Source organism: Zingiber officinale, chromosome 8A, assembly GCF_018446385.1.
Source record: "Zingiber officinale cultivar Zhangliang chromosome 8A, Zo_v1.1, whole genome shotgun sequence".
In the NCBI taxonomy this organism is placed as follows: Eukaryota; Viridiplantae; Streptophyta; class Magnoliopsida; order Zingiberales; family Zingiberaceae; genus Zingiber; species Zingiber officinale.
In genome coordinates this window covers 51,885,594-51,908,322 of record NC_056000.1, presented here as the reverse complement: position 1 = coordinate 51,908,322, position 22,729 = coordinate 51,885,594, and the positions used below count along the sequence as shown (strand labels likewise).

The following is a 22,729-nucleotide window of genomic DNA, read 5'->3' as shown; positions in this document are numbered from 1 at the left end:
CATCGTATCCTTAACACCGCAAATTAGATATAGATAATCCATTTGGCACAACAAAGAATCAATAGTAGTTTTAAGTGATAAGGTAGTAGTGTCGCTTACATGTACAATGCCTAGAAAGTGTTCAACAATATTTCCCCTTTCATCTACAAACTGTAAAGCAACTGTCATTTGTTCTTTAACAGATATATCACAAGCCTCATCAACCAATATAGCAAATAATTCATCACCAAGATCTCCAAGAATAGAATTAGTGGTTAAATAGACAATGGATCTGATAATATCTTGTTGAATATCAAACGATGCCAATTTGAGATTTGAGATTTGAGAGAGTATTGTCTAGTGCAACTCTATTGATATCCTCATTATGGTCAGCAATAAATCTTAATAGTTTAAGAAAATTATCATGATTGAGTGAATTTGTTGATTAATCATGACCATGAAATGTCAATTTTTGATGCACAAGAAATCTTATGTAATCAATTGATACTGTCAAACGAACATGATAATTGGCAGCTACCTGACTAGACTGATTGAACAAACAAGTTTTAATATGTTATTTTTGATTCATTAAGTCATAAGTTGTCATCATACACCTATTGTGAATGATGCTCTGATTCCAACATATTCAAGAAATTTTTCTTTCTTTCTCTAATTTTTAAATCCCTCCGTAACAAAAGAATCACCACCACTTTGACTACCATGATCCGCTTTGAATAAAATAACAATAAAGATAGAAAGCTGCATCTTTTGTAATGTTGTATTCTAGTCAATTAGGATGAAGACTAAATCATATAGCTTAAAATCTTCGTTTCTCTTTTGGACAAGAACGCCAAGAAATTCATGGTTCTTAGGCTAAAAAGGACCTTTTTGTAAATAGTAACATTGAACAATCTCTCTTTTATTAACATTATACTTAAGAATTTGTGCTTTCTTAGCCTAGGATTACTAGGATACTTATTTGATTTAGCATTAAGAGGAGCTAGTGGAGGAGGCAGAGGAGAAGGAGGTGGTGTAGAGGGAGATGACTTGTTTGAAATAGGTTCATCTCATATTTTCTTAAAATACCTCAACATTACTATTTCACCTAATTTATCATCAACATAATATTTTATAAACATAATCATCTAATTTAATGATTATTTTTTTCAATAATTCATATTCAAAAAACAAATAATAAACAAAAATTGATAAACTAATTTAAGAGTTAATTATCCTTTATTTTTCACACATATTGATAGATATATAAAGTCAAATATTTATATTATAAAAATATACTATTCTAGTATATAACTATCCAATTTTAATTCTTATCATAAAATGATTCATTTTATATACATATGGTTATTATAAAATATTAGTATAAATTATACGATCAATCTATCCATGTAATAAATGATATAATTCAATTGATTAATTAAATTTTTGAATGATCGTCAATAAATTGATCATCTTCCTATAACAAATCAAACATCAAGTGTATTTGATCACCTCAATATGTATAAACATTTAACATACTTGACTAGTTCTTTCAGATGAGTCTGGTGGCTAGCACATGAAGTATTGTCATCTTGAAGTCTGGGGTTCGAATCTCGACCGGCAAAACCGAGATAAATGACTCCAAGCAAACGATAGCGGCAATGGTAACGACGTGCGACAACAAGCCGACAACAATATAGATGACAATGGAAGCAATGTGCGACGGAGGATTTTGAAGACAAAAATAAAATTAGGAAAAAATAAGATGAAATTTTTTTTTCATAAAAGTCCAAATACTTTTAGATTTATAAGTAAATCTTTTTTATTTTTTTTATCTGTATTAATTTTTTTTCTCCAGATTTGAAAGGGGGGTGATCGCACCCTCCCGATCCAAGTTAGCTATGCCTCTGGATAGAGAAAAAAAAAAAGAAGGAGAATAGGGGAGAAAGAAGAAACCCGGAGAGGAGAAAAATGTTCGACGGAAAGAAGGAGAAAAAAAGCTTTAGTAGGGAAAAAAGCTTCGACGGTGAGATAAGGAAAAAGAAAAATAAGCTTCGCCGGAAAGGAGGAAAACAGTAAAAACAGGAAGAAAGAAAAAAAAACAAAACTTCAGCAGAAACTATGAGAGAGAAATCAAAAAGTTTAGAAAAAATATTTTTATTTTTGATGTTGGTGTATCTAGAGGATTATATACATATAAACAAGTAATATCACAGATAAATTAATCCTTCCTTTTTATTTATTATCAAAATAATATTCTATTCCACCTTAACCCATTTTTATTTTAAAAATATTTTTATTTTTGATATTACATTAAAATATTTTTATTTTTGATGTTATTGTATCTAATAAAGGATTATATTTATTATGACATCTCTAATATTTTTTTTCTCGTAGTGTGATATAACAAACGGGATCTTCTGATCCCGTCTGTCCTAGTCCGCTCCTAGATCAGGAACATTGATTAGAGAGATTCAATGATCCCCACCTATTTAACAAATGACGACTATTAAATCCTTCCAATTAATATAGTAGACCAGAGGATCCCTACTCATGGTACAGATAGCCAACACAGTAATATTTTGTCAATAATAAACAAAGGTTCATGAGTCATCCTTTGCCTAAGACCTCACCACATGTATTCCTAATTTATCTCTTCTAGGTGATCATGAGATCAGTTAATGGGCTTTCACACGCTTAGCCGAGTTGGTAAGTGATGGATTGAGATTGAATCTTGAAATTAGCAGAGCATAGATTCTTATAATTCATGTAAACTCATCCTATCTATCATTTACTTTTTTAATCATTATAATTTATCTGTATTGATTATGGATATGATTTATTTTATCATAATTTATCTTTTCTGTATTAATTATGAAGCACAGGAATGAAAGTATTTTTTTTTTTACCACGTGAGATAAGTTAATGCGGCCGTTCCACAATTATTTTTACTGTATACTACACTTCATACATGCTCTGTATATTACAGACGATTAAACAATTATAAAAGTCGATCTTACAGTAGCTAAAAATTTCTATTAACACTATTAAGTACTATATTGTATAATCTACGACTCATAACTCAAACACCAAAATTACCAAAAAAAAAACTAAATAAATTTACCCGTCAGTGATTGTTGTACTTGATCTCCATTTTGCTCGTAGGAACCCAACGCTTGATTGAAATTCTAAAATCATGTTCTTGCATCTTCTTCCTTCTTGTTTGCTCCTCACTCTTGCCCACTAACTTGATATAGGCATAGAAGAGCACATAGGAACACAGACACGCATTAGAATGATAAAATAGAAATCAATTGCATCGAGAGGATCTTGCAAGTTCAATCAGTGCAAAAGGAAAATAGAAATCAAATTGTTCAAGATTACACAAATTTAAGAAGTAAATTCACAGAATTAACATACGATACGAAGGCAAACCATAAGAAGGCAGATCTTCTACAAGATTACTATTCAAAAGATACAATTTGATATCTAAGCAAGAATTCCGGCACATGGATTATCTACTGAAGAAGGAGAAGAAGAGATGGAAGAAGGAACCACTGAGGAGGTGTGGACTCACTCCGCCATGGCAGCCCCGATGCTGCTACCTTCCGAGCACTCCTCGCCGTCCTCCTCCTCGGCGGCGTCGTTGCCGTCGTGGTTATTGTTCTTGTCGTCGTCGTCTTCTTCCCTGACGCCGTTGATGGATTCCAGCAGCAGCACCCGCTTCTTCAGATCGGCGACCTCTCTCTCCATCAGGAAAAGCCGCTCCTTTAGCGTCATGTTCTCCTCCTCGAGCTGCGCGATGTGCACATCCTGGCCGTTCACCCTGCTCTCCAGGAGCTCGGAGGCCGGCCCGTGCTCCTCACCGGGGTACACCATCTCAAACCGGCTCACGTCGTGGTCCAGCCGGCGCTCGACCTCCAAGTGTTCCTCCACGTCGCTCTCGTTCGACGTCTCCTCGTCGTTGTCGTCTTCCTCCTCGCCGGGCCGGATCTCGTGGCCGCTCGGAGACCGGAGACGGATCAGGCCCTTCATGGAGCCGTATCCGTCGACGCCCCACTCCTCCTTGACCATGTCGGCGAGGTCCTCGCGCGTCGGGGAGAGCTTGGGAGTCGGGAGGACCGCCGGCGTGACGGGGCATGGCGAGACCAGCGGGGCGATGCCTCCGGACTTCTTGGCGCGGATGAGGAAGGAGGTCGTATTCCGGGGGGCGAAAGGGGCGGAACGAACGAACTTCTTCTTGGGGTAGAACCGGCGCGCCTTTACACGATTCTCGTACTGGAGCTCTTGGAGCGCGGGCGGATTGTATACGCCAGCCACGCCACCGCCACCTAGTGGCACGCCTCCCGCAGCGGCGGCCGCCTTCTTCTTGCGGTGATCCGCCGCCGTCTTAGCCTTCCAGTTCATGATGCGACCGGGCATGGCTCCTCCTGGGGCGGCGAAGGGCGGAGGGATCCGGGAGGGGTTGGAAAACCCCATCGGATCCTCCGGCGCCGGAGGGGGCCAGATCCCGAAGCCACGATTCATCATCATCTGCGTCGGATCGTTCATCGATTCAAATCTAGAAACCCTAGAACCGTGTCCAGCAAGCAAAGTGAGCGATCGGACCCTAGAAAATACCGAAATCGATCGAATAAAGAGATCTAGCAATTTAAGAACCCTAAAAAGTAGGAAAGATTCGTGAAGAAGAAGAAAATGGAATTTATTTGTTTGTTCCTCGTCTTTCTTCCTTCTTCTTCCTCGTCCGCTCGATCGATCGCCCTTTCTGCAAAGCAAGCTGGAGAAGAATGCTTAATGGGGAAGCGCATTCATGGAATCGTAGAAGTAGTGGATGAAACGGTTCCAGCATAAATATTGATATTGAATTTGAATAAAATAAAATAAAATGGATAAAATTTTGACAATTTTTATTGAATTGATGAATTATTATTATTATTATTATTATTATTATTATTATAATATGAATGTGGGGGTAAAAGGAGTCCACCAAGTATAAATCAAAAGTAGGAACAGTAGTCGACATAGAGGTCAAAGATAAAAAATCGTCGGCTCACCAAAGTTGGCCCAACGGATGGCAACGAGCCGAGCGAGCATGAAGGGCCCTATCGACCCCGAGGCTCAACTGAACAGATCGCTTGTCCGGCCAGGGCGACTATAAAGAGGGCATCAGATGCTCACAACTATGACTAAATGAAAGTTAGTCCAACCGGACCTGTCCGACCGGGAGAGGAACAAACTACTAAGCCGAGCGCCCATGGAGAAAAACAACCTTGAGCAATTGGGTTGGAAATCCTGGTAGAGTGGCTCCCTTGCTCGGCCAAGCAATAAGACCCCTTGCGTAGCTCATCATATCCTTCTGAGAATCAGTGTCACTGACAGGAGGTATGGTCAACAAGCAAATCGTACAATGGAAGCTTCTACTATTATGTCAGAGATTTGCACGCTCTATTAAGGAATAGTGTCAAAGACACTTTCGTGACATTTCTTTTCATATGACAGTTGGAAAAATGTGCACGCATCTTGAGAAATTTGCACGTCTGCTACTAGAGCACTATATAAAGGGGGGTCCATGCACCGACGGAGGTATGCGTTATTTGTGCTTGAGCTCCTGTCGTTGCTACAGTTCTTTGCCGTCTTTCTACTATTCCATTGACTGACTTGAGCGTCAGAGAGCCAATGTCGGAGATCTCTTCCCTAGCCCGACACTGACGCTCTTGATTTTGCATAGCAGAGCGGAGTCTTCACGAGGACAACTGTTGAGTCACATCCTCAGCCAATTATCTTCACCATTTTCAAACAGGATCCTATTGGCATCGTCTGTGGAAATTTAATCTATATCCGAAATGTGGAGATGGAGGACACTGGATGACTCACGACCGTGACACTGACAAAGGAGGAGTTGGACATGTTGATACTAGTCTGAGCGGCCAAGATGGTGGAGCAGCAATAGCAGGCGATGATCGAGCGCCAAGCAAATGAACCCTCAGCGTTAGTAGCGGGACAATAGGCCAACTACAGAGACTGAGCGGAAAATATATCTGCACGGGGACCAAACAAGAAGCCTACCGACATATATAGGGATGCACCAAATGCGTGTATCTCCTTTCACCGAGCGTTGTTCCACACCCCTTCAAAGGAACAAGGTCGAGCGGATAGAGAGCAAGGATCTTCCTTAGACGATGCGCCTATTCGGGACGGACCGAAGGGAAAGACACCAAGGATTGATCATTCCCCCGAACGGATCAACAGACAATTCTCTCAAGGGATCCTAGACAACCCGCTACCACGACATTACACGTCATTAACAATCGGGGAGTACAATGAGACAACTAACCCAGGACCATCTGATTAAGTTTGACAACACAGCCATGCTCCATCAATACACCGATAGAGTGAAGTTCTGAGTTTTCCTCACCACCCTTTCTGGATCAGCATAGAAGTGGTTTAGACGCCTATCGATCAGATCAATCCATAGCTTCAAGAACTACCGGGTGGCATTTCTGTATTATTTTTCCAGCAATCGTCGTTACTAGAAAATGAACGTTAACTTGTTCGTTGTAAAGCAAAGGCCCAAGGAGACATTAAGGGACTACATCAAGAGATTCAACCAAGTGACCATGGATATCCCATTGGTCACCCCAAAGATACTAATAAGTGTCTTCTCACAAGGGCTTACAGAAGGCGAATTTTTTCGCTCACTCATCCGAAAGTCGCCAAAAAACTTCGACTCCCTGCTCAGGTGTACCAACGAATATATCAACGTGGACGAGACCCAAACGACACAAAGAAAGGAAGTGCCCATTAAATATACTACCGCCCCTGAACCATGGTTTATCAGTAGCCATCAACCACCAAAGGGCCCCCGAGTGAGAGCAATGCAACCACACCAAGAGCCCCGAGCCCATGCTGTGCAGCATGTGGAAGCAGAGCAGCCGAAGGCTGTGAAAGGTAAGCCATGGGCATCATTGTTTTGCTCCTACCATCGTTTAGTAACACATAATATCCAGGACTGCTACGGCTTGAGGTCAGTTTCAAGCCGACTGACTCCTCCAGGATATCACAGTTGTTCACCCTCTCCTGATCAGCATCATCGACGTCGATCAAACGAGTGACGAGAAGAAGAAAGATCGGCAGCCGAGCAGTGTCAACGCCAGCCTCAACGAAGAGGTAATGCAAGTTCTGCCTTGGCTTTGGCTGAGTGGGCTCAACCTTCAGCTCGAGAGGAGGAAAACTGAAGCAATGTGGCTCGGGGAGAAATCGGAATGATAGTCGGAGGACCGACCGATGGCGATTCCAACAGAACGAGGACGCCGCATGCCCAATGATTAGAGATACATGATATAGGATGCAGCAAGGAGAAGGTCGAGGGACCAGAGATCAGTTTTGACCTTCAAGACTTAGAGGGAATGGAGATCCCTTACGACGATGGCTTGATCATCCAAGCGATAATAGCTAATTACACCATCTTCAAGAAGGCGTTCGACTAGCTACAAATCGACTGGAGCAATTTACATCCCATGATGACCCCACAGTATAGGTTCACGAGCAATGAAGTATTGTCGACTGGCCAGACTCGGCTAGCCATATCACTTGGAGAGGAGCCTCTCAAGAGGATAAGGACCACGGACTTCATCATGGTAGATACACAGTCAGCCTACAATATAATATTGGGTCGACCGGCCCTGAACGAGTTCCGAATCGTAGTGTCCAGCTTCTGCCAGAAGATCAAGTTTCCAGTGGACAATTCAGTGGGTGAAGTCAAAGGCGACCAACTGGCCGCTCAGCGATGCTATGTCGAGATGGTTAAATCTGAGACAAAGGTCGCTCGAAAAACCCAGCGTTTTGAGGTGAACACAATCATGGAGAAACCTCCTACGCTAGTTTATAATGAAAAAGAGGAGGTTCAGATTCATCCTAACCGATCGGAAGCCACAACATTTGTCGCCACCGACCTAGCAGATAAGAGGAAGGCAGAGTTGGTCGCCTACCTTAGGCAACCCCATGATGTATTTGCCTGGTCAACTCATGAACTCCCGGGCATCTCGCCGTGCGTGGCATAGCACAAGCTTCACATCTGACCAGATGCACGACCAGTGTAACAGATGAAGAGGGATTTCATCTCGGAGCAAAATCAGATCATCCGAGCGGAAATAGAAAATGGATGGAGGTCAGTCACATCTGCGAGGTTCAATTTCCGAGCTGCCTGGCAGCGTTGTACTGGTCTCCAAGCCGGGCAACAAGTGGCGGATCTGCAGAAACTTCCGCGACTTGAACAAGGCTTGCCTGAAGAATTTCTATCCCCTGCCATGTATCGATTAGATGGTGTACTCCACGGCAGGTTGTGAGCTAATCTGCATGCGTGATGCATACTAGGGCTGCCATCAAGTGCCTCTCACTAAGGAAGATCAAGAGAATATTAGCTTCATTATGGCCGACGGAACCTATTGCTACAACGTCATGTCGTTCGGACTAAAGAACGCTAGCACCACTTACAAAAAATTGATGAACAAGGTGTACCGACGGCAGATCGGTCGGAATATGGAGGTATATGTCGACGATATATTAATAAAATCACTCCAAGCCACTGACCTTTGGGCAGATATCGAAAAAACATGACGAACCATAAGGACGTACAAAATTAAACTGAACCCGAGTAAGTTCCTGTTTAGGGCAAAGAGTGATTGCTTACTTGATTACATCATGATCGAGCGGGGAATCAAGGCAAATCCAAGTAAAGTGAAGGCTTTGCAGGACATGTCTGTTGGCGCAGCAGGGTCGGCAAGAGGAGGTAATTGCCTGAAAAAGAAATATCTTTCCCGTTCTTTCAAGTCTAATTAAAAGCAACTATAATAATAAATTAAAATAACAACTAGAAAGAAGAGGCACCAAGTTTACTTAGTTACAACATAAGTGGTTATTAATCCAAGACTAATGAAAGAACTTAAAGAAAATCTCCTTCGTTGAAGGCGGAGAAGCCTCTTACACTCGTTGAAAGCTTAGAAAGTTACTAGGAAATTAAAACAAGAGTTGATTGATTATTTCCTAGGTCCAGGGGTCTTTTTATACCCCCTGGGAAAAGTTATCCGTGACTGGAAGGTTCCTTCAATAGGGTGGAAGGCGCCTCCAGCGAGGCAGCAGTGGATAAACGTTTATCCACTGCCAATGGCTAAATTCCTAGTCGAAGGCGCCTTTCATGGGGTTGGAAGTCCCTTCCATGGTTGGTTGAAGGAGCCTTCAGCCTGAAGGTCACAAAGGCGCCTTCCACTCTTGTTGAAGGTGCCTCCAACAGCTCCATAACTCTATTTTAGCTCTTCCGCTGCTCCGATCGTCTGGGTGATTTCAACCAACCGAAATAGGGTTCACCCGAACTCAATTTCCGGCCTTCTTCCTCGAACAGGCTTCTACTCTGGTTTCTCGTCCCTCAAACGTCGCGCACGTCCTTCTCGCCCACCGGTGTACTCTTCTACAGCACCTCATCCCTCGGATGCACTGGGCCCGTCGGCTCCCTTCCCGTGCCATCCTTCTTACTAGCTGCATCTTCCGCTCGACTTCTTGTATTTCTAAGCTCATGCACACTTAGACATAAGGATCAAACATAACATGACCTAACTTAACATGATTGATCACATCAAAACTACCACGGGGTCCAACATGCCCCCCCTCCCATCCTGCAACTTAAAGGAGGTCCAACGGCTGATCGGACTAATCACCGCATTGTTAAGATTCATCTCTAAATTATCCGATCAGAGTCAGCCATTCTTCAAGATCCTGCATCGCACGACAAAATTCCAGTGGGATACGGAATGCGACAAGGCACTAGAAGAACTTAAGAAATACCTTATCTCCCTACCTGTATTGGCAAAGCCCATTGCCGGTGAGCCGCTTTGGATATATTTGTCATCCACAGATAATGTAGTTAGCTTAGCGTTAATGTGGCAAAACGGCTGTAAACAATATCTGCTGTATTTCCTAAGCCATATATTGAAAGATAAAGAGTCTCGCTACACTTGTCTCGAAAAGTTGGCGTTCGAGCTAGTACTCACAGTTTGGAGGCTTCGTTCATACTTCCTCTCACATCCCATTGTGGTGCTGACTAACAGCGTGCTGGGAAGAGTCCTCCTCAACCCGGAGGCATTCAAACGGCTGATCAAATGGGCCACCGAGCTATGTGAGTTTGACATACAATATCAACCTTAAACAACAATCAAGGCCCAAGCCTTGGATGATTTTGTCACCAAGGTACAAAACGTCGACCCAAACGCAACTTGGAAGATATATGTCGACAGCTCATCCACTCGGCAAGACACTAGAATAGGCATCCTATTAATATCGCCACATAAGGATAGGATGCAGTTGTCTATGTAGCTGGATTATCACGCCAGAAATAATGAGGCAGAAAGAAGGACAGCCTTGGCGTAACGATAAAGTTGTTGCTATATGACCAAAAGGTTGTGGGTTCAAATCCTAGAAATAGTCTCTTGCAAAAACTAGGGTGAAATTGCGCACAATGGATCCTTCTCCGGGACCCCACATGACAGGAACTTTATGTACCAGTCTACCCTTTTAAATAATGAAGTATAATTTGAGGCCTTGATAGCTGGCTTGCAAGCAGCCCGACATGTGGGAGCCACAAAAGTCCTCATTCATTCAGATTCTCAACTGATAGCTCAGCAATTATCGGGAACATTCGAGATAAATAATATCCAACTCAAGCTATATGCTGAAGCTTTCAAGAAATTAAAGGTAAGTTTCCAAGAAATAATTATACAGAAGATCCCCCAGTTAGACAACCAGTATGCTGATGAGCTGGCCAAGTTAGTAAGTTATTTATCTCCTATCGTCATAGATAAGCCGATCGAGCAGGTTTTACTGGTGGCATATGTTGTTACAGTTTGCACTAAGGGTCTAACTCAAGTTTTGATGAATGATAAATAAGTTAAGTTAGATATAATTGTGATCTAACTACTTTACCAAGTGTGCAGGAGTTAACCAGATAGGTTAATGGGTCGATCGGATATCTGGTGTGAAGTCCAGATTGGTCAACGGGCCAATCGAATATCTGGCAAGAAGTCCAGATAGGTCGATGGATCGACTAGATATTTGGCAGGAAGTCCAGATAGGTCGACGGGCCGACTGAATATCTAGTAAAAAGTCTAGATAGGTCGACGAGCCAATCGGATATCTGGTAGGAAATCTAGATAGGTCGACCGACTGACTGGATATCTGACAAGAAGTCCAGATAGGTCGACGGGCTGACCAGATATCTAGCAAACTGGTAAGTAAAGGTAAGTCACTGGAGGAGAGTGACTAAATGAGGACACATCCCGATTTAGGGGACAGTAGGCGTCGATCTAGTAAGTCCATATCGGATCCCTAATCTGAGACCTTGACTAGTTCCGAGTCTTGGGTGGATAAAAACTAATTATTACTACTTATTATTGTGCTAACACTTGTCTTACAGGTCATTATTTGGTTTATTGGACTAACATTATTTTGCTGGACAAAGGAGCAAATTTGCCTTCAGATGAACAGTGTCCGAAGGCGCCTTCAAGCAAATGAAGGTGTCTTCATACTGTTCATGAAAGGCGCCTTCCATAACTATGGAAGACACCTTCCAAAGGATGAAGTTTGTCGATTGAAGCATACAAGGCACAACGTTTATGGGATAAACTTTATCCCATTAGAGGCACCTTCAATGCCTATGGAAGGCGCCTTCAATGCCTATGGAAGGCGCCTTCCATGCTTTTTATAAGCCTGCTCACCCAAAGTTTCAATAACAACTCACATAGAAGCTTCTACACATCCAATTGAGGTTCCGACTACTCTGGCCTACTGTTGTGACTCTACTACGATATTGTTGCACCTAACTACTATCAAGGAACTGACCGACACTGAACCTAAGCTGACAATCTTTAAAGGTGTTGGGTAACGAGCTATAATTTGTGTATTTAACTATTTGCAATAGGACAAGTGCAGGGTGTTACACTTGTTCCGTCTTTTTATGTACTCGATCCCCTTTTTCAGAAGTATCAGAAAAGGTATTTTAGTGGAGTACTCATCGATAGGTCCGCGGGACTTGGGTCTTGGAGTAGAAGTCGCCAAAGGCTCCGAACCAAGTAAAACTGCTGGAGTTTTCTTGTGTTATTCTTTTTAATTTTCTACTTCATATACTTTGTTTTTAAAATGAAAAAGAACTAGTTTTCGAAAACCACGTGATTCACCCCCTCTCACGTGCAACCCGATCCAACAAATAGTATCAGAGTCGGTTCGGCTCTGAATTAGTGCTACCACCAATCAAGCCAGGGGGTTTGTTATTTTTTCAAATTTTTGTTTTTTTTCTCAGATAATATTTTCTCATTCTGTTTTAACTTGAAATTGGTGCAACACCAATCAAGTACTTCGGAATATTTTTTTTTAAAATCTGTTAATCCAAGACCAAGTCTTGGTACCTCTTTTTAATCTTATTTTACAGCTCTAAAATGGCACAAAATGAAGTATACAACATTGTTCATCCCTACTCTTCAATGGGAACGACTTCCCATATTGGAAGACGCGTATGGAGGTGTACTTGAAGACCGATTTCGACCAATGGTTCAGTTTCACCAAAGGATACAAGGCACCCTTCGACAACTCCGGAATTCCAATAGACCCAGAAAATTAGAATTCGAAAATGAAGAATAAGGCCCAGATCGACTTCAAAGCCCTCAACACAATCTAGTACGAGCTAATGAAGGAGGAGCTGAATCGTCGGCTCACACGAAAATGCAAAAGAACTATGGGACAAGCTCATAAAACTACACGAGGGAACTAACGACGCAAAGGTAACGAAGAGGGATTTGTTTTTAAATAAATTATTTAATATTAAAATACAATAAGGTGAGACTGTCAGTTAGCTACATGCGAGAATAAAGGATATCCTCAACAAGCTTCACACAATCGACCATTAGATAGAAAATCGAGACTTGATCATGTATGCCTTAAATGACTTTCCTCGAAATGCATTGTGGGCATCCATCGTGGATGCTTATAAAATTTCATGGAATTTATCTAAATTGAAATTGGACGAACTTTTCTGTAAATTAAGACTACATGAGTAGACTAACACCAAAATCGAGAAAGGTATTGCTCATGTTGCAGGGACGTCAAAAGGAACATCCAGAACTAAGCTGGAACCAGAAGTCGAGTTTGATCCAGACTCAGATGATGAAGAATACCTAGTAAACTTGGTAAGAAAAATATTCACCAGGAGAAAGAAGAACTTTACCAATAAGGACTTGCAGAAGATCAACTCCACATCTAACTCTAACAACAAGAATGTGACATGCTTTGGATACAATAAGAAGGGGCACTACAAGAACAACTGCCGAGTCTGAAGAAGAAGAAAGCCCTTAAGGCGACTTGGGATGAATCATCCGCGGAGGAATTAGATTGTGAAGAACCAAAGCACACCAACTATCTCACGTTAATAGCCTACGGACCATAATCGGAGAGCGAATAGGAGGACGGGTTCGAACCCGAGTCGAGCCACGAGTCTGCACTCATTTTCGAATGTTCCGATGAGGTACATTTTAATTTAAGAAGAAAGATTTTTAAGATCATTGCATGCTTAAATAGGAAATTAACTAACTCTAAAAATAAAATAAATGAATTAACAAAAGAAAATAAAATACTTAATGAACAATTGAAATCAAACTGAGCGACTGAGCTGATTCAACCTGAAATCCCAACTCAAGTTGCAAAACTTGAGGAGGACAATTTCAGATTAAAAAGTGAAATAGTTGAACTAAAACAATTACTAGAGAAATTGACAACAAGTCCAAACTCGAATACAAGTCCAGCTCAAATAACAAAACATTTATATCCTTAGTAAACCAAAATAAAAATCAAATTAAAGCTTGGGTTCCAAAAGCGTGTCTAACCACGCAAGTAGGACTCAACCAATTTTATGTGCCAAAAAATGAAATCCACCATCTAAAACCAAATCCAACTAAACCTATTAACTCAAAACTAAAGAATCAACTAAAATCAAATAATAAAATAAAGTCTAACAAGTTAAACTCAAATAAATCAAATAATTACCGTCAAATTTATTATAACTATAAAAATAAATGACATAAATCTAAAATATAAAAACTTAATAATTCAGGGGGAGACTCTAAATTAGTTGACACCTCCAAAATATTAGTTTACTTGGATGGATAATTAGGACTAGTCTAAAAAGGGACAAAAGTTTAACTTGAACTACGGTACTGGTGAAGTTTTGAATGATAGCAAATTAGGAAAACTTTGTCTATGCATGTCTAGGAAGATATAGCTTCGACCTGGTGCATTTGGCTTAGTGGAACTAACTGAAACTACCTCTTACAAATCATAACAAGTTAGACCAAAGTTTTGTATTAAGTTCAGTGGTTAGAACTATTTGAAAATCCTTAAGGGCATAGTTACTCTAATGATGTCCAGGTGACTCACCACAGCCCAGAAGTTTATCCAAAAAATATCTATTTGTTGAGCCCAAAGCTAAACTTGAATCTAACACAGAGTTAAGCCCAACCCTAAAAATTTCATTTAACTCATCTCATAAAATTATATAATTTCCTGATTAAAAACATATATCGGATGAGATGACTAAGCTTTTAACTTTGAAATTAAATTAAATAACATTAAATTAAAAAAAAATTAAATTAAATTAAATTTCATTACATCAAAACAAATATTAAATTAATTAAACACTAAAGTCAAAATTAAATTAAACTTAGGTTAATTCTTTTAAGAATCATTTAAAAATTATTTTCAAAATCTTTTTAAAAAATTCTTTTAAAAATCTTTTTTTTTAAAAAATCATTTAAAAATTCTTTTAAAAAATTCTTTTAAAAATTCTTTAAAACTTATTTTTATAATTAAAAAAATCTTTAAAACTTTTTCTTACTTAATTTAAACTTAAATCTTAATTTAAATTTAAACATAAATTGTATTTGGAATTTAATAATTATCCATCTTAGTTAATTCAAAATCTATTAACTAATAATCAATTAACTCAAATTTTATTTAGGTAATCCTAATTTAATAATTCATTCAATAATATGAATTTTAATCATTTTGATCAATTAATCAAACTTAATCACTATTATAAATTATTCAACTTAATTACTTTCAATTCAATATTTACTATTAATCCAAAAATAATTATAACTTATTTATTAATTCAAATTAAGATTAAATTATATTAAACTATAGTTAATTCTAATTAATAAGTTAATCATAAATTTACCTATTAACTTAGTCTTAATTTAATACATTAACATCTAATCTATAACTCTAAAATTAATAGATGAGTCAATATGAAAATAATATTAGACTTTAATTAAATACAACTCAATCTAAAATTATATTTCTAAATTCAAAATAACTAAATAATCCATGATTAATTAATGATTCAAGACATTAATTAATAAATTTAATTCATGATTAATGATCCGGCGGTAAGAACAGGGGACCCCCGCTCTAGGGAGTCAACGCCACATGGAAGTCAAAGGGCCAGGTGGCCGACCGGAGATGGGTGGGTCGAACGCCCGGCCGGCTGACCGGGGTCTAACTGATGGCAAAGGGCGCCCCAGCAGGAAGCTGGGCCCCGACGCTCATGTTACAGGATCGTAGGGCCGAGCATAGGACACGCTCGGTCGAAAAATGAGGAAACATACTGCTAACAGTCTCCACAAAGCACATCACCGAGAATCTTCCAAGTAGACCACTATATGCACCCGGCCGGACGTAAGGCAGCAAGCCGGCCGGACGCCCGGAGCGCAGGCCGGCCGGCCGGACGACCGACCAGAAGCAAAGGGGAAAAGGACAAGGGACATCTTTTCCTGACAGCGGCCATGTTCCACGTTTAGGCCATACTCTAAATCTTATGACAGGGGATTCCGCTGTCCCGTCGAAGACATGCTTGAACTGTAGCAGTATGGGATCAGGTGAGCTCACTGACAGGCCCTTACTAGGGTATGGGCTAAGGACACGTGTATACCTCGGTATGTGTGCATCCGCTTCTCCCCAGCCCTATATAAAGGCCCTCATCCTTCGCCGGAGGTACGCGTTCTACAACTTTCGGAGCCACTTTCTTGCTGATCTTTGCCTGACTTGAGCGTCGGAGGGTCGTCGCCGGGAACCCCTTCCCGGCCCAACTTCCTTGCAGGTTCGCCGGAGCGTCGTCCGACCGGCCTGAGATCCACGCCAGCGACTCGGAGAGCGCCACGTGCCCAGCGTCCGTTGATTCAGCTTTTGGACAGGATCAATTTGGCGTCGTCTGTGGGAACGCTCCTGCATCCGAACGGAAACAATGGACGAGGCTGGACGACAGCACACGGTGACGCTTTCCACGGAAGAACTTGAAGCTCTGATCGAGTTGAGGGCCGCCAAGCTTGTGGAACAAAAACAGAAGGCACTAGCCAAGCGGCCTGAGCAGCAAGCCACATCGGCCTCAGGTGGCCGAGCGGAAGCACCACCGGCCACGGTTCCATTCCATCGAGCTCTATTCCGCACCCCTGAAGCCGCAGCAACTAATTGAGATCGGGGATCATCTTCGGATGAAATGCCAAGACGAGATAGCAGAAAAGGAAAAGCCCCCCGAGCGGACGCATCGCCCGAGCGGATCAACCGCCAATTTTCAGAGGCTATTCTAAGAGACCCTCTGCCCAAGCACTATGTGCCTCCGACGATCGGCGAGTACAATGGAACCAGCGACCCGGATGATCATTTAGGTAAATTTGATAACACTACAACTCTGCATCAATACACAGATGGGGTGAAGTGTCGAGTTTTCCTCACCGCCCTTTTCGGATCGGCTCAACGATGGTTTCGGAGGCTGCCGGACGGATCTATCACAAGCTTCAAGGACTTCCGAATGGCCTTCCTCCATCATTTTACAAGCAGTCGGCGCTATCAAAAAACCAGCGTTAGTCTGTTTGCCATCAAACAGGAAGCCCGCGAATCGCTCCGAGCTTACATCCAGCGGTTCAACAGAGTGGCCATGGACATTCCAACGGCCACCTCGGAGACCATGATGAATGCCTTCACACAAGGCCTCGTGGATGGGGATTTCTTCCGGTCACTCATTCGGAAGCCGGCCCGAGACTACGACCACATGCTACACCGGGCCAACGAATATATCAACGTGGAAGAAGCGCAAGCGGCCCGGAAAAAAGAAACTCCAGCCGAGCGGGCTCCTCATGCCGAACGGAAGTCGCACGCTGGTCATCAGCCACCCAGAGGACCAAGGGCCGAAGCAATCCGCTCCCCCCATTCTAGGTCCCACGTGCAAGAGGTAGCTGCCGCGCGGCCCAGGCCAAAGAAGAGATGGACCCCGATGTTCTGCTCCTTCCACCGGACGGACACACATAACACCAGGGATTGCCGTAGTCTTCCACTAATCGCCCAGCCCGTTCCTAGAGGTGGCGGTCGTCGGTCGCCATCATCCGACAGACGACAGAAGCCTAGTGAAGCCGATCGGACGGTAGCCGACAGACGACAACAACAGACTCCCGAGCGGCATCGCTCTCCGAGGCGGGAGAATCTTCGGATGTCCAGGGAACGTCCCCGACTGTCCGCTCGAGAAGAAGAAAATAGAAGCAATACTTCCTGAGGCGAGATCAACATCATAGCTGGTGGGCCGACCGGAGGAGACTCTAACCGAGCAAGAAAGGCGAGCGTCCAGCAGCTCCAGATCCATGCAGTTGGCTGCAGTCGAGAACGGGCGAGTGGACCCGAAATCAGTTTCGGGCCCGGGGACTTGGAAGGAGTTGAAGTGCCCCACGACGACGCTCTGCTCATCAAAGCGGTAATAGCCAACTACACTATTCACCGCGTTTTTATTGACACAGGAAGCTCGGTCAACATCATATTCAAAAAAGCATTCGATCAACTACAAATTGACCGAGCCGAGCTGTTGCCCATGACAACCCCACTCTACGGGTTCACGGGCAATGAAGTCCAGCCGGTCGGACAAATACGACTGGCTATCTCACTGGGAGAAGAGCCGCTCAGGAGGACGCGGACAGCAAACTTCGTGGTGGTGGACTCTCCCTCATCATACAACATCATTTTGGGACGACTGGCGCTCAGCGAGTTCCGGGCGGCCGTCTCTACTTTCCACCAGAAGATCAAGTTCCCCGTCGAAAACAAAGTGGGAGAAGTACGGGGAGATCAAATGGCAGCTCGGCGATGCTACGTGGAAATGGTCCGAGCAGAAGCAAATTCCGCTCGGAAGTCGCCACGGATCGAGGTGAATGCTATAACTGAAAAGCCTCCCTCTTTAATTTATGAAGAAAAAGAGGAAGTGCAGATACACTCAACCTGATCGGAGGCCACGACATTCATCGCGTCCGATCTGGAGGCGAATCAGAAAGAGGAGGTGATCCTATGCCTCCGGAGAAACCATGATGTCTTCGTCTGGGCGACCCATGAGCTGCCCGGAATTTCACCAAGTATAGCGCAGCATGAGCTCCACGTCCGACCGGACGCTCGGCCAGTAAAGCAAAGAAAAAGGGACTTCAGCGCCGAGCAGAATGCCATCATCCGAGCGGAGGTGGAGAAACTCTTGGAGGCCGGCCATATACGCGAGGTCCAGTTCCCGAGCTGGCTGGCGAATGTGGTGCTAGTTTCCAAGCCCGGCAACAAGTGGAGAGTGTGCATCGATTTCTGGGACCTTAACAGGGTGTGCCCAAAGGACTTTTAACTGGTGGATTCTACGGCCGGCTGTGAGTTGATATGCATGCTCAACGCCTATCAGGGATATCATCAAGTGCCGCTCGCCCGGGAAGATCAAGAAAAAGTTAGCTTCGTGACGGCCGACGACACCTACTGCTATAATGTGATGTCGTTCGGATTGAAGAACGCGGGAGCCACTTATCAACGCTTGATGAACAAAGTGTTCAAGGAGCAGATCGGGCAGAATTTGGAAGTTTATGTGGACGACATTCTTATCAAGTCCGTCCGAGCGGCCGATCTCTTCAAAGACATGGAGGAAACCTTCTGAACGCTGCGAAAATATGGAGTCAAGCTAAATCCCCAGAAGTGCCTGTTCGGAGCAAAAGGAGGGCGTTTCTTAGGTTACATAGTGACCGAGCGGGGTATCGAAGCAAATCCCAGCAAGGTGAAAGCTCTACAAGACATGCCGCCTCCGCGAAATACGAGGGAAGTGCAGCGTTTGACCAGTCGGATAACTGCTTTGTCTAGATTCATATCCAAAACCGCCGACCGGAGCCTTCCTTTTTTCAAAATCTTGCGCAAGGCCACTAAGTTTCACTGGGACGAAGAATGCGATCGGGCGTTCGAAGATTTGAAGGCATATCTGAACTCTCTCCCGGTATTAGCCAAGCCGGCTGCGGGTGAGCCACTTTGTATCTACTTGTCTTCAACCGAACAAGCAATCAGCTCGGCACTGGTGAGGGCAAGCGGAGAAGAGCCTGTGTATTTTCTTAGTCATATTTTAAAAGATGCTGAATCTCGCTACACTGGGCTCGAGAAGCTGGCTTTCGCTCTGGTCCTCGCTGCTCGGCGCCTTCGTCCATACTTCCTGGCGCATACCATCATTGTCAAAACCAATAGCCCGCTCGGGCGTGTATTACTGAATCCAGAAGCGTCTGGGCGGCTCATCAAATGGACGACGGAGTTAAGTGAATTTGACATCCAATACCAGCCCCGCTCGGCAATCAAAGTGCAATCCTTGGCAGATTTTGTGACTGAGGTGCAGAATTCAGAGCCGGAAGCTATGTGGAAAATATTTGTGGACGGATCATCCACTCGCCTTGGAAGCGGGATTGGAATACTGTCGCTCTCCCCTCAAGAAGAAAAGATGCACTTATCCGTCCGGCTGGATTATAAAGCTACAAACAATGAAACTGAGTATGAAGCCCTCATAGCCGGCTTGCAGGCAGCTCGGCATCTGGGAGCCGGACGGGTGACTATACATTCAGATTCTCAGTTGGCCGCTCAGCAGCTCTCTGGCACCTTTGAAATCAACAGCGCTCGGCTCAAGCTCTACGCTGAAGCCTTTGAGAAGCTTAAAGCCAATTTTAGAGAAGTCATTGTCCAGAAGATACCCAGAGCGGAAAATCAAGCGGCCGATGAGTTAGCCAAACTCGCGAGCTCGATAACGCCGATCGCCATTCAGCAGCCGATTGAACAAGTATTGTTGGTGGCGCACGTCGACCGTATGGAGGGTCTCACGTTTCCGAGCGACTGGAGGACACCCATCATGGAGTTTCTCCGCTCGGGTGCTACACCGTCCGATCGGGATGAAGCCCAGCTACTAAGGAGGAGAGCCGGTCGGTTCACGCTCATTGGAGATCAACTATACAAGAAGGCTTTCTCCCGCCCGCTTCTGAAATGCGTGAGTTCAGAAGATGCTTCATACATCCTCCAAGAAGTGCATCAAGGATCGTGCGGGGGACATCCGGGCGGGCGATCACTAGCTAAAAAGATACTGCTGGCCGGATACTTCTGGCCAACTTTACAAGCAGACGCCGCTCGGATCGTCACAACGTGCCTTTCTTGTCAAAGGTATCATAATTTCTCTCACCGGCCGGCGGAAGAAATGAAGGCCGCTACTGTGTCGTGTCCGTTCGACCAATGGGGAATGGATATTGTGGGCCCGTTTCCTATGGCGATCGGACAGCGAAAATTTTTATTGGTGGCGGTTGATTATTTTTCCAAGTGGGTGGAGGCCGAGCCGCTAGCCAAGATCACCGAGCAGATGGTCAAGAAATTTATTTGGCAGAACATCATCTGTCGGTTCGGCATCCCCCGTCGACTTATTTCCGACAACGGGCGGCAATTCACAGGAAGATTGCTCGAAGATTGGTGTAAAAGCTACGACATCGAACAACACTTCACGTCCGTGGCATATCCCCAAAGTAATGGTCAAGCCGAAGTAGCCAATCGGGAGATTCTTCGCATCTTGCGGGCTCGGCTCGACCATATGGGAGGAAGCTGGGTGGATGAAGTGTCAGGCGTCTTATGGGCCATCCGAACGACCCCGAAGGAAGGAACTGGCGTCACGCCCTTCCATCGGGTGTATGGCGGCGAAGCGGTTATTCCTGTCGAAGTTGGAGTTGAGTCCGCTCGGATCCAAAATTATGATGAGGACAACGCCAAGCGGAGGAACATGGAGCTGGATTTGGTTGAAGAAGAAAGAGCCAAGGCATCCGTCCGGCTGATGGCGTATCGGTAAAGAATGAAGCAGAATTACAACCGGCACGTAATCCCCAGATCATTCCAGGTCGGCGATCTTGTCTGGAAGAAAGTGAAGCCGGTCGGCGACGTCGGCAAGTTAGAAGCTCCTTGGGCGGGCCCCTTCAAAATCATCGAAAAGCTCCGCTCAGGCGCTTACTATTTGGAGGATGAAGACGTGCGGCAGCTGGACCGACCTTGGAGCGCAAATCATCTCCAGCCTTATCGAGCTGGGTGAAAGGTGCACTGGTGTAACTCATTTTTGTGTATATTCTAGTCGCCCATGTCCTTGTAATGCAGGAAGCAAAAATGAATTAAAGGATGGCTAGTGTGTCCGCCGAGCGGCTGTGTTAAAGATTAGCCTGTAAGGCCGTCGAGCTTCGACATTAAAAATCGAGAGACGAGCCGGCGTCTATAAATCATCCGAGCGGAAGACCGTCGAGCTCCGACGTTAAATATTGAGAGACGAGCTGGCGTCTATAAATCATCCGAGCGGAAGACCGTCGAGCTCCGACGTTAAATATCGAGAGACGAGCCGACGTTTATAAATCATCCGAGCGGAAGACCGTCGAGCTCCGACGTTAAATATCGAGAGACGAGCCGGCGTCTATAAATCATCCGAGCGGAAGACCGTCGAGCTCCGACGTTAAATATCGAGAGACGAGCTGGCGTCTATAAATCATCCGAGCGGAAGACCGTCGAGCTCCGGCGTTAAATATCGAGAGACCGGCTATAAACTCCGGGCGGAAGACCGCCGAGCTCCGACGTTAAAATCGAGAGACGAGTGGCGTCTATAAATCATCCGGCGGAAGACCGTCGAACTCCGACGTTAAATATCGAGAGCGAGCGTCTATAAATCATCCGGCGGAAGAGCCCATGGGATGCAATTGAGAGACGAGCCGGCGTCTATAAACTCCCTAGCGGAAGACCGTCCGAGCTCCGAGCGTTAAAATCGAGAGACGCAGCCGACGCCTATAAATCATCCGAGCGGAAGACCGTCGAGCTCCGACGTTAAATATTGAGAGATGAGCCGGCGTCTATAAATCATCCGAGCGGAAGACCATCAAGCTCCGACGTTAAATATCGAGAGACGAGCCGGCGTCTATAAACTCCCGAGCGGAAGACCGTCGAGCTCCGACGTTAAAAATCGAGAGACGAGCCGGCGTCTATAAATCATCCGAGCGGAAGACTGTCGAGCTCCGACGTTAAATATCGAGAGACGAGCCGACGTCTATAAATCATCCGAGCGGAAGACCGTCGAGCTCCGACGATAAATATCGAGAGACGAGACGGCGTCTATAAATCATCCGAGCGGATGAGGCCAATAAAAAGGATGCAATTGTCCAAGAAACTCGCCGTCAATATCGTTCGATCGTCTCTACGTTCCGCTCGGCCCAGTACCCAAAGGTACTTCATTGGTGTCTAGCGAGCGATCTCTGCTATCGAAGCGGAATGTTGCATATTGGAAATATTACATATTTAGCCGAGCGGAAGGGCAACACCAAATGTCTTTTCGAATACCAGAGATGTG

The 22,729-nt window shown here is 44.2% G+C and overlaps 1 protein-coding gene across 2 annotated transcripts; it reads right to left on the bottom strand.

Moving 5' to 3' along the window:
* Positions 1–2,959: 2,959 nt before the first annotated feature.
* LOC122009055 lies at positions 2,960–4,822 on the bottom strand. 2 transcript variants are annotated; one of them, XM_042565047.1, is made up of 3 exons: positions 4,693–4,822; positions 3,554–4,585; positions 2,960–3,223 (listed from the first exon to the last, which is right to left on the bottom strand). In XM_042565047.1, the coding sequence occupies exons 1-3, from the start codon at positions 4,782–4,784 to the stop codon at positions 3,220–3,222; spliced, it is 1,128 nt and encodes a 375-aa protein (XP_042420981.1). In that variant the 5' UTR covers positions 4,785–4,822; the 3' UTR covers positions 2,960–3,219. The 2 variants fall into 2 exon arrangements, with proteins under 2 accessions (XP_042420981.1, XP_042420980.1); XM_042565046.1 differs by having other exon boundaries at positions 2,960–3,219.
* Positions 4,823–22,729: the final 17,907 nt, after the last annotated feature.

What these genes read in the sequence shown, in the direction of transcription:
- LOC122009055 (XM_042565046.1), bottom strand. Translation starts at nt 4,784, where the DNA reads ATGCGCTTCCCCATTAAGCATTCTTCTCCAGCTTGCTTTGCAGAAAGG. An exon ending in GAAGAAGGAAGAAAGACGAG is followed by an intron (nt 4,586 to 4,692) that starts GAACAAACAAAT and finishes GGTATTTTCTAG; the next exon opens with GGTCCGATCGCTCACTTTGC.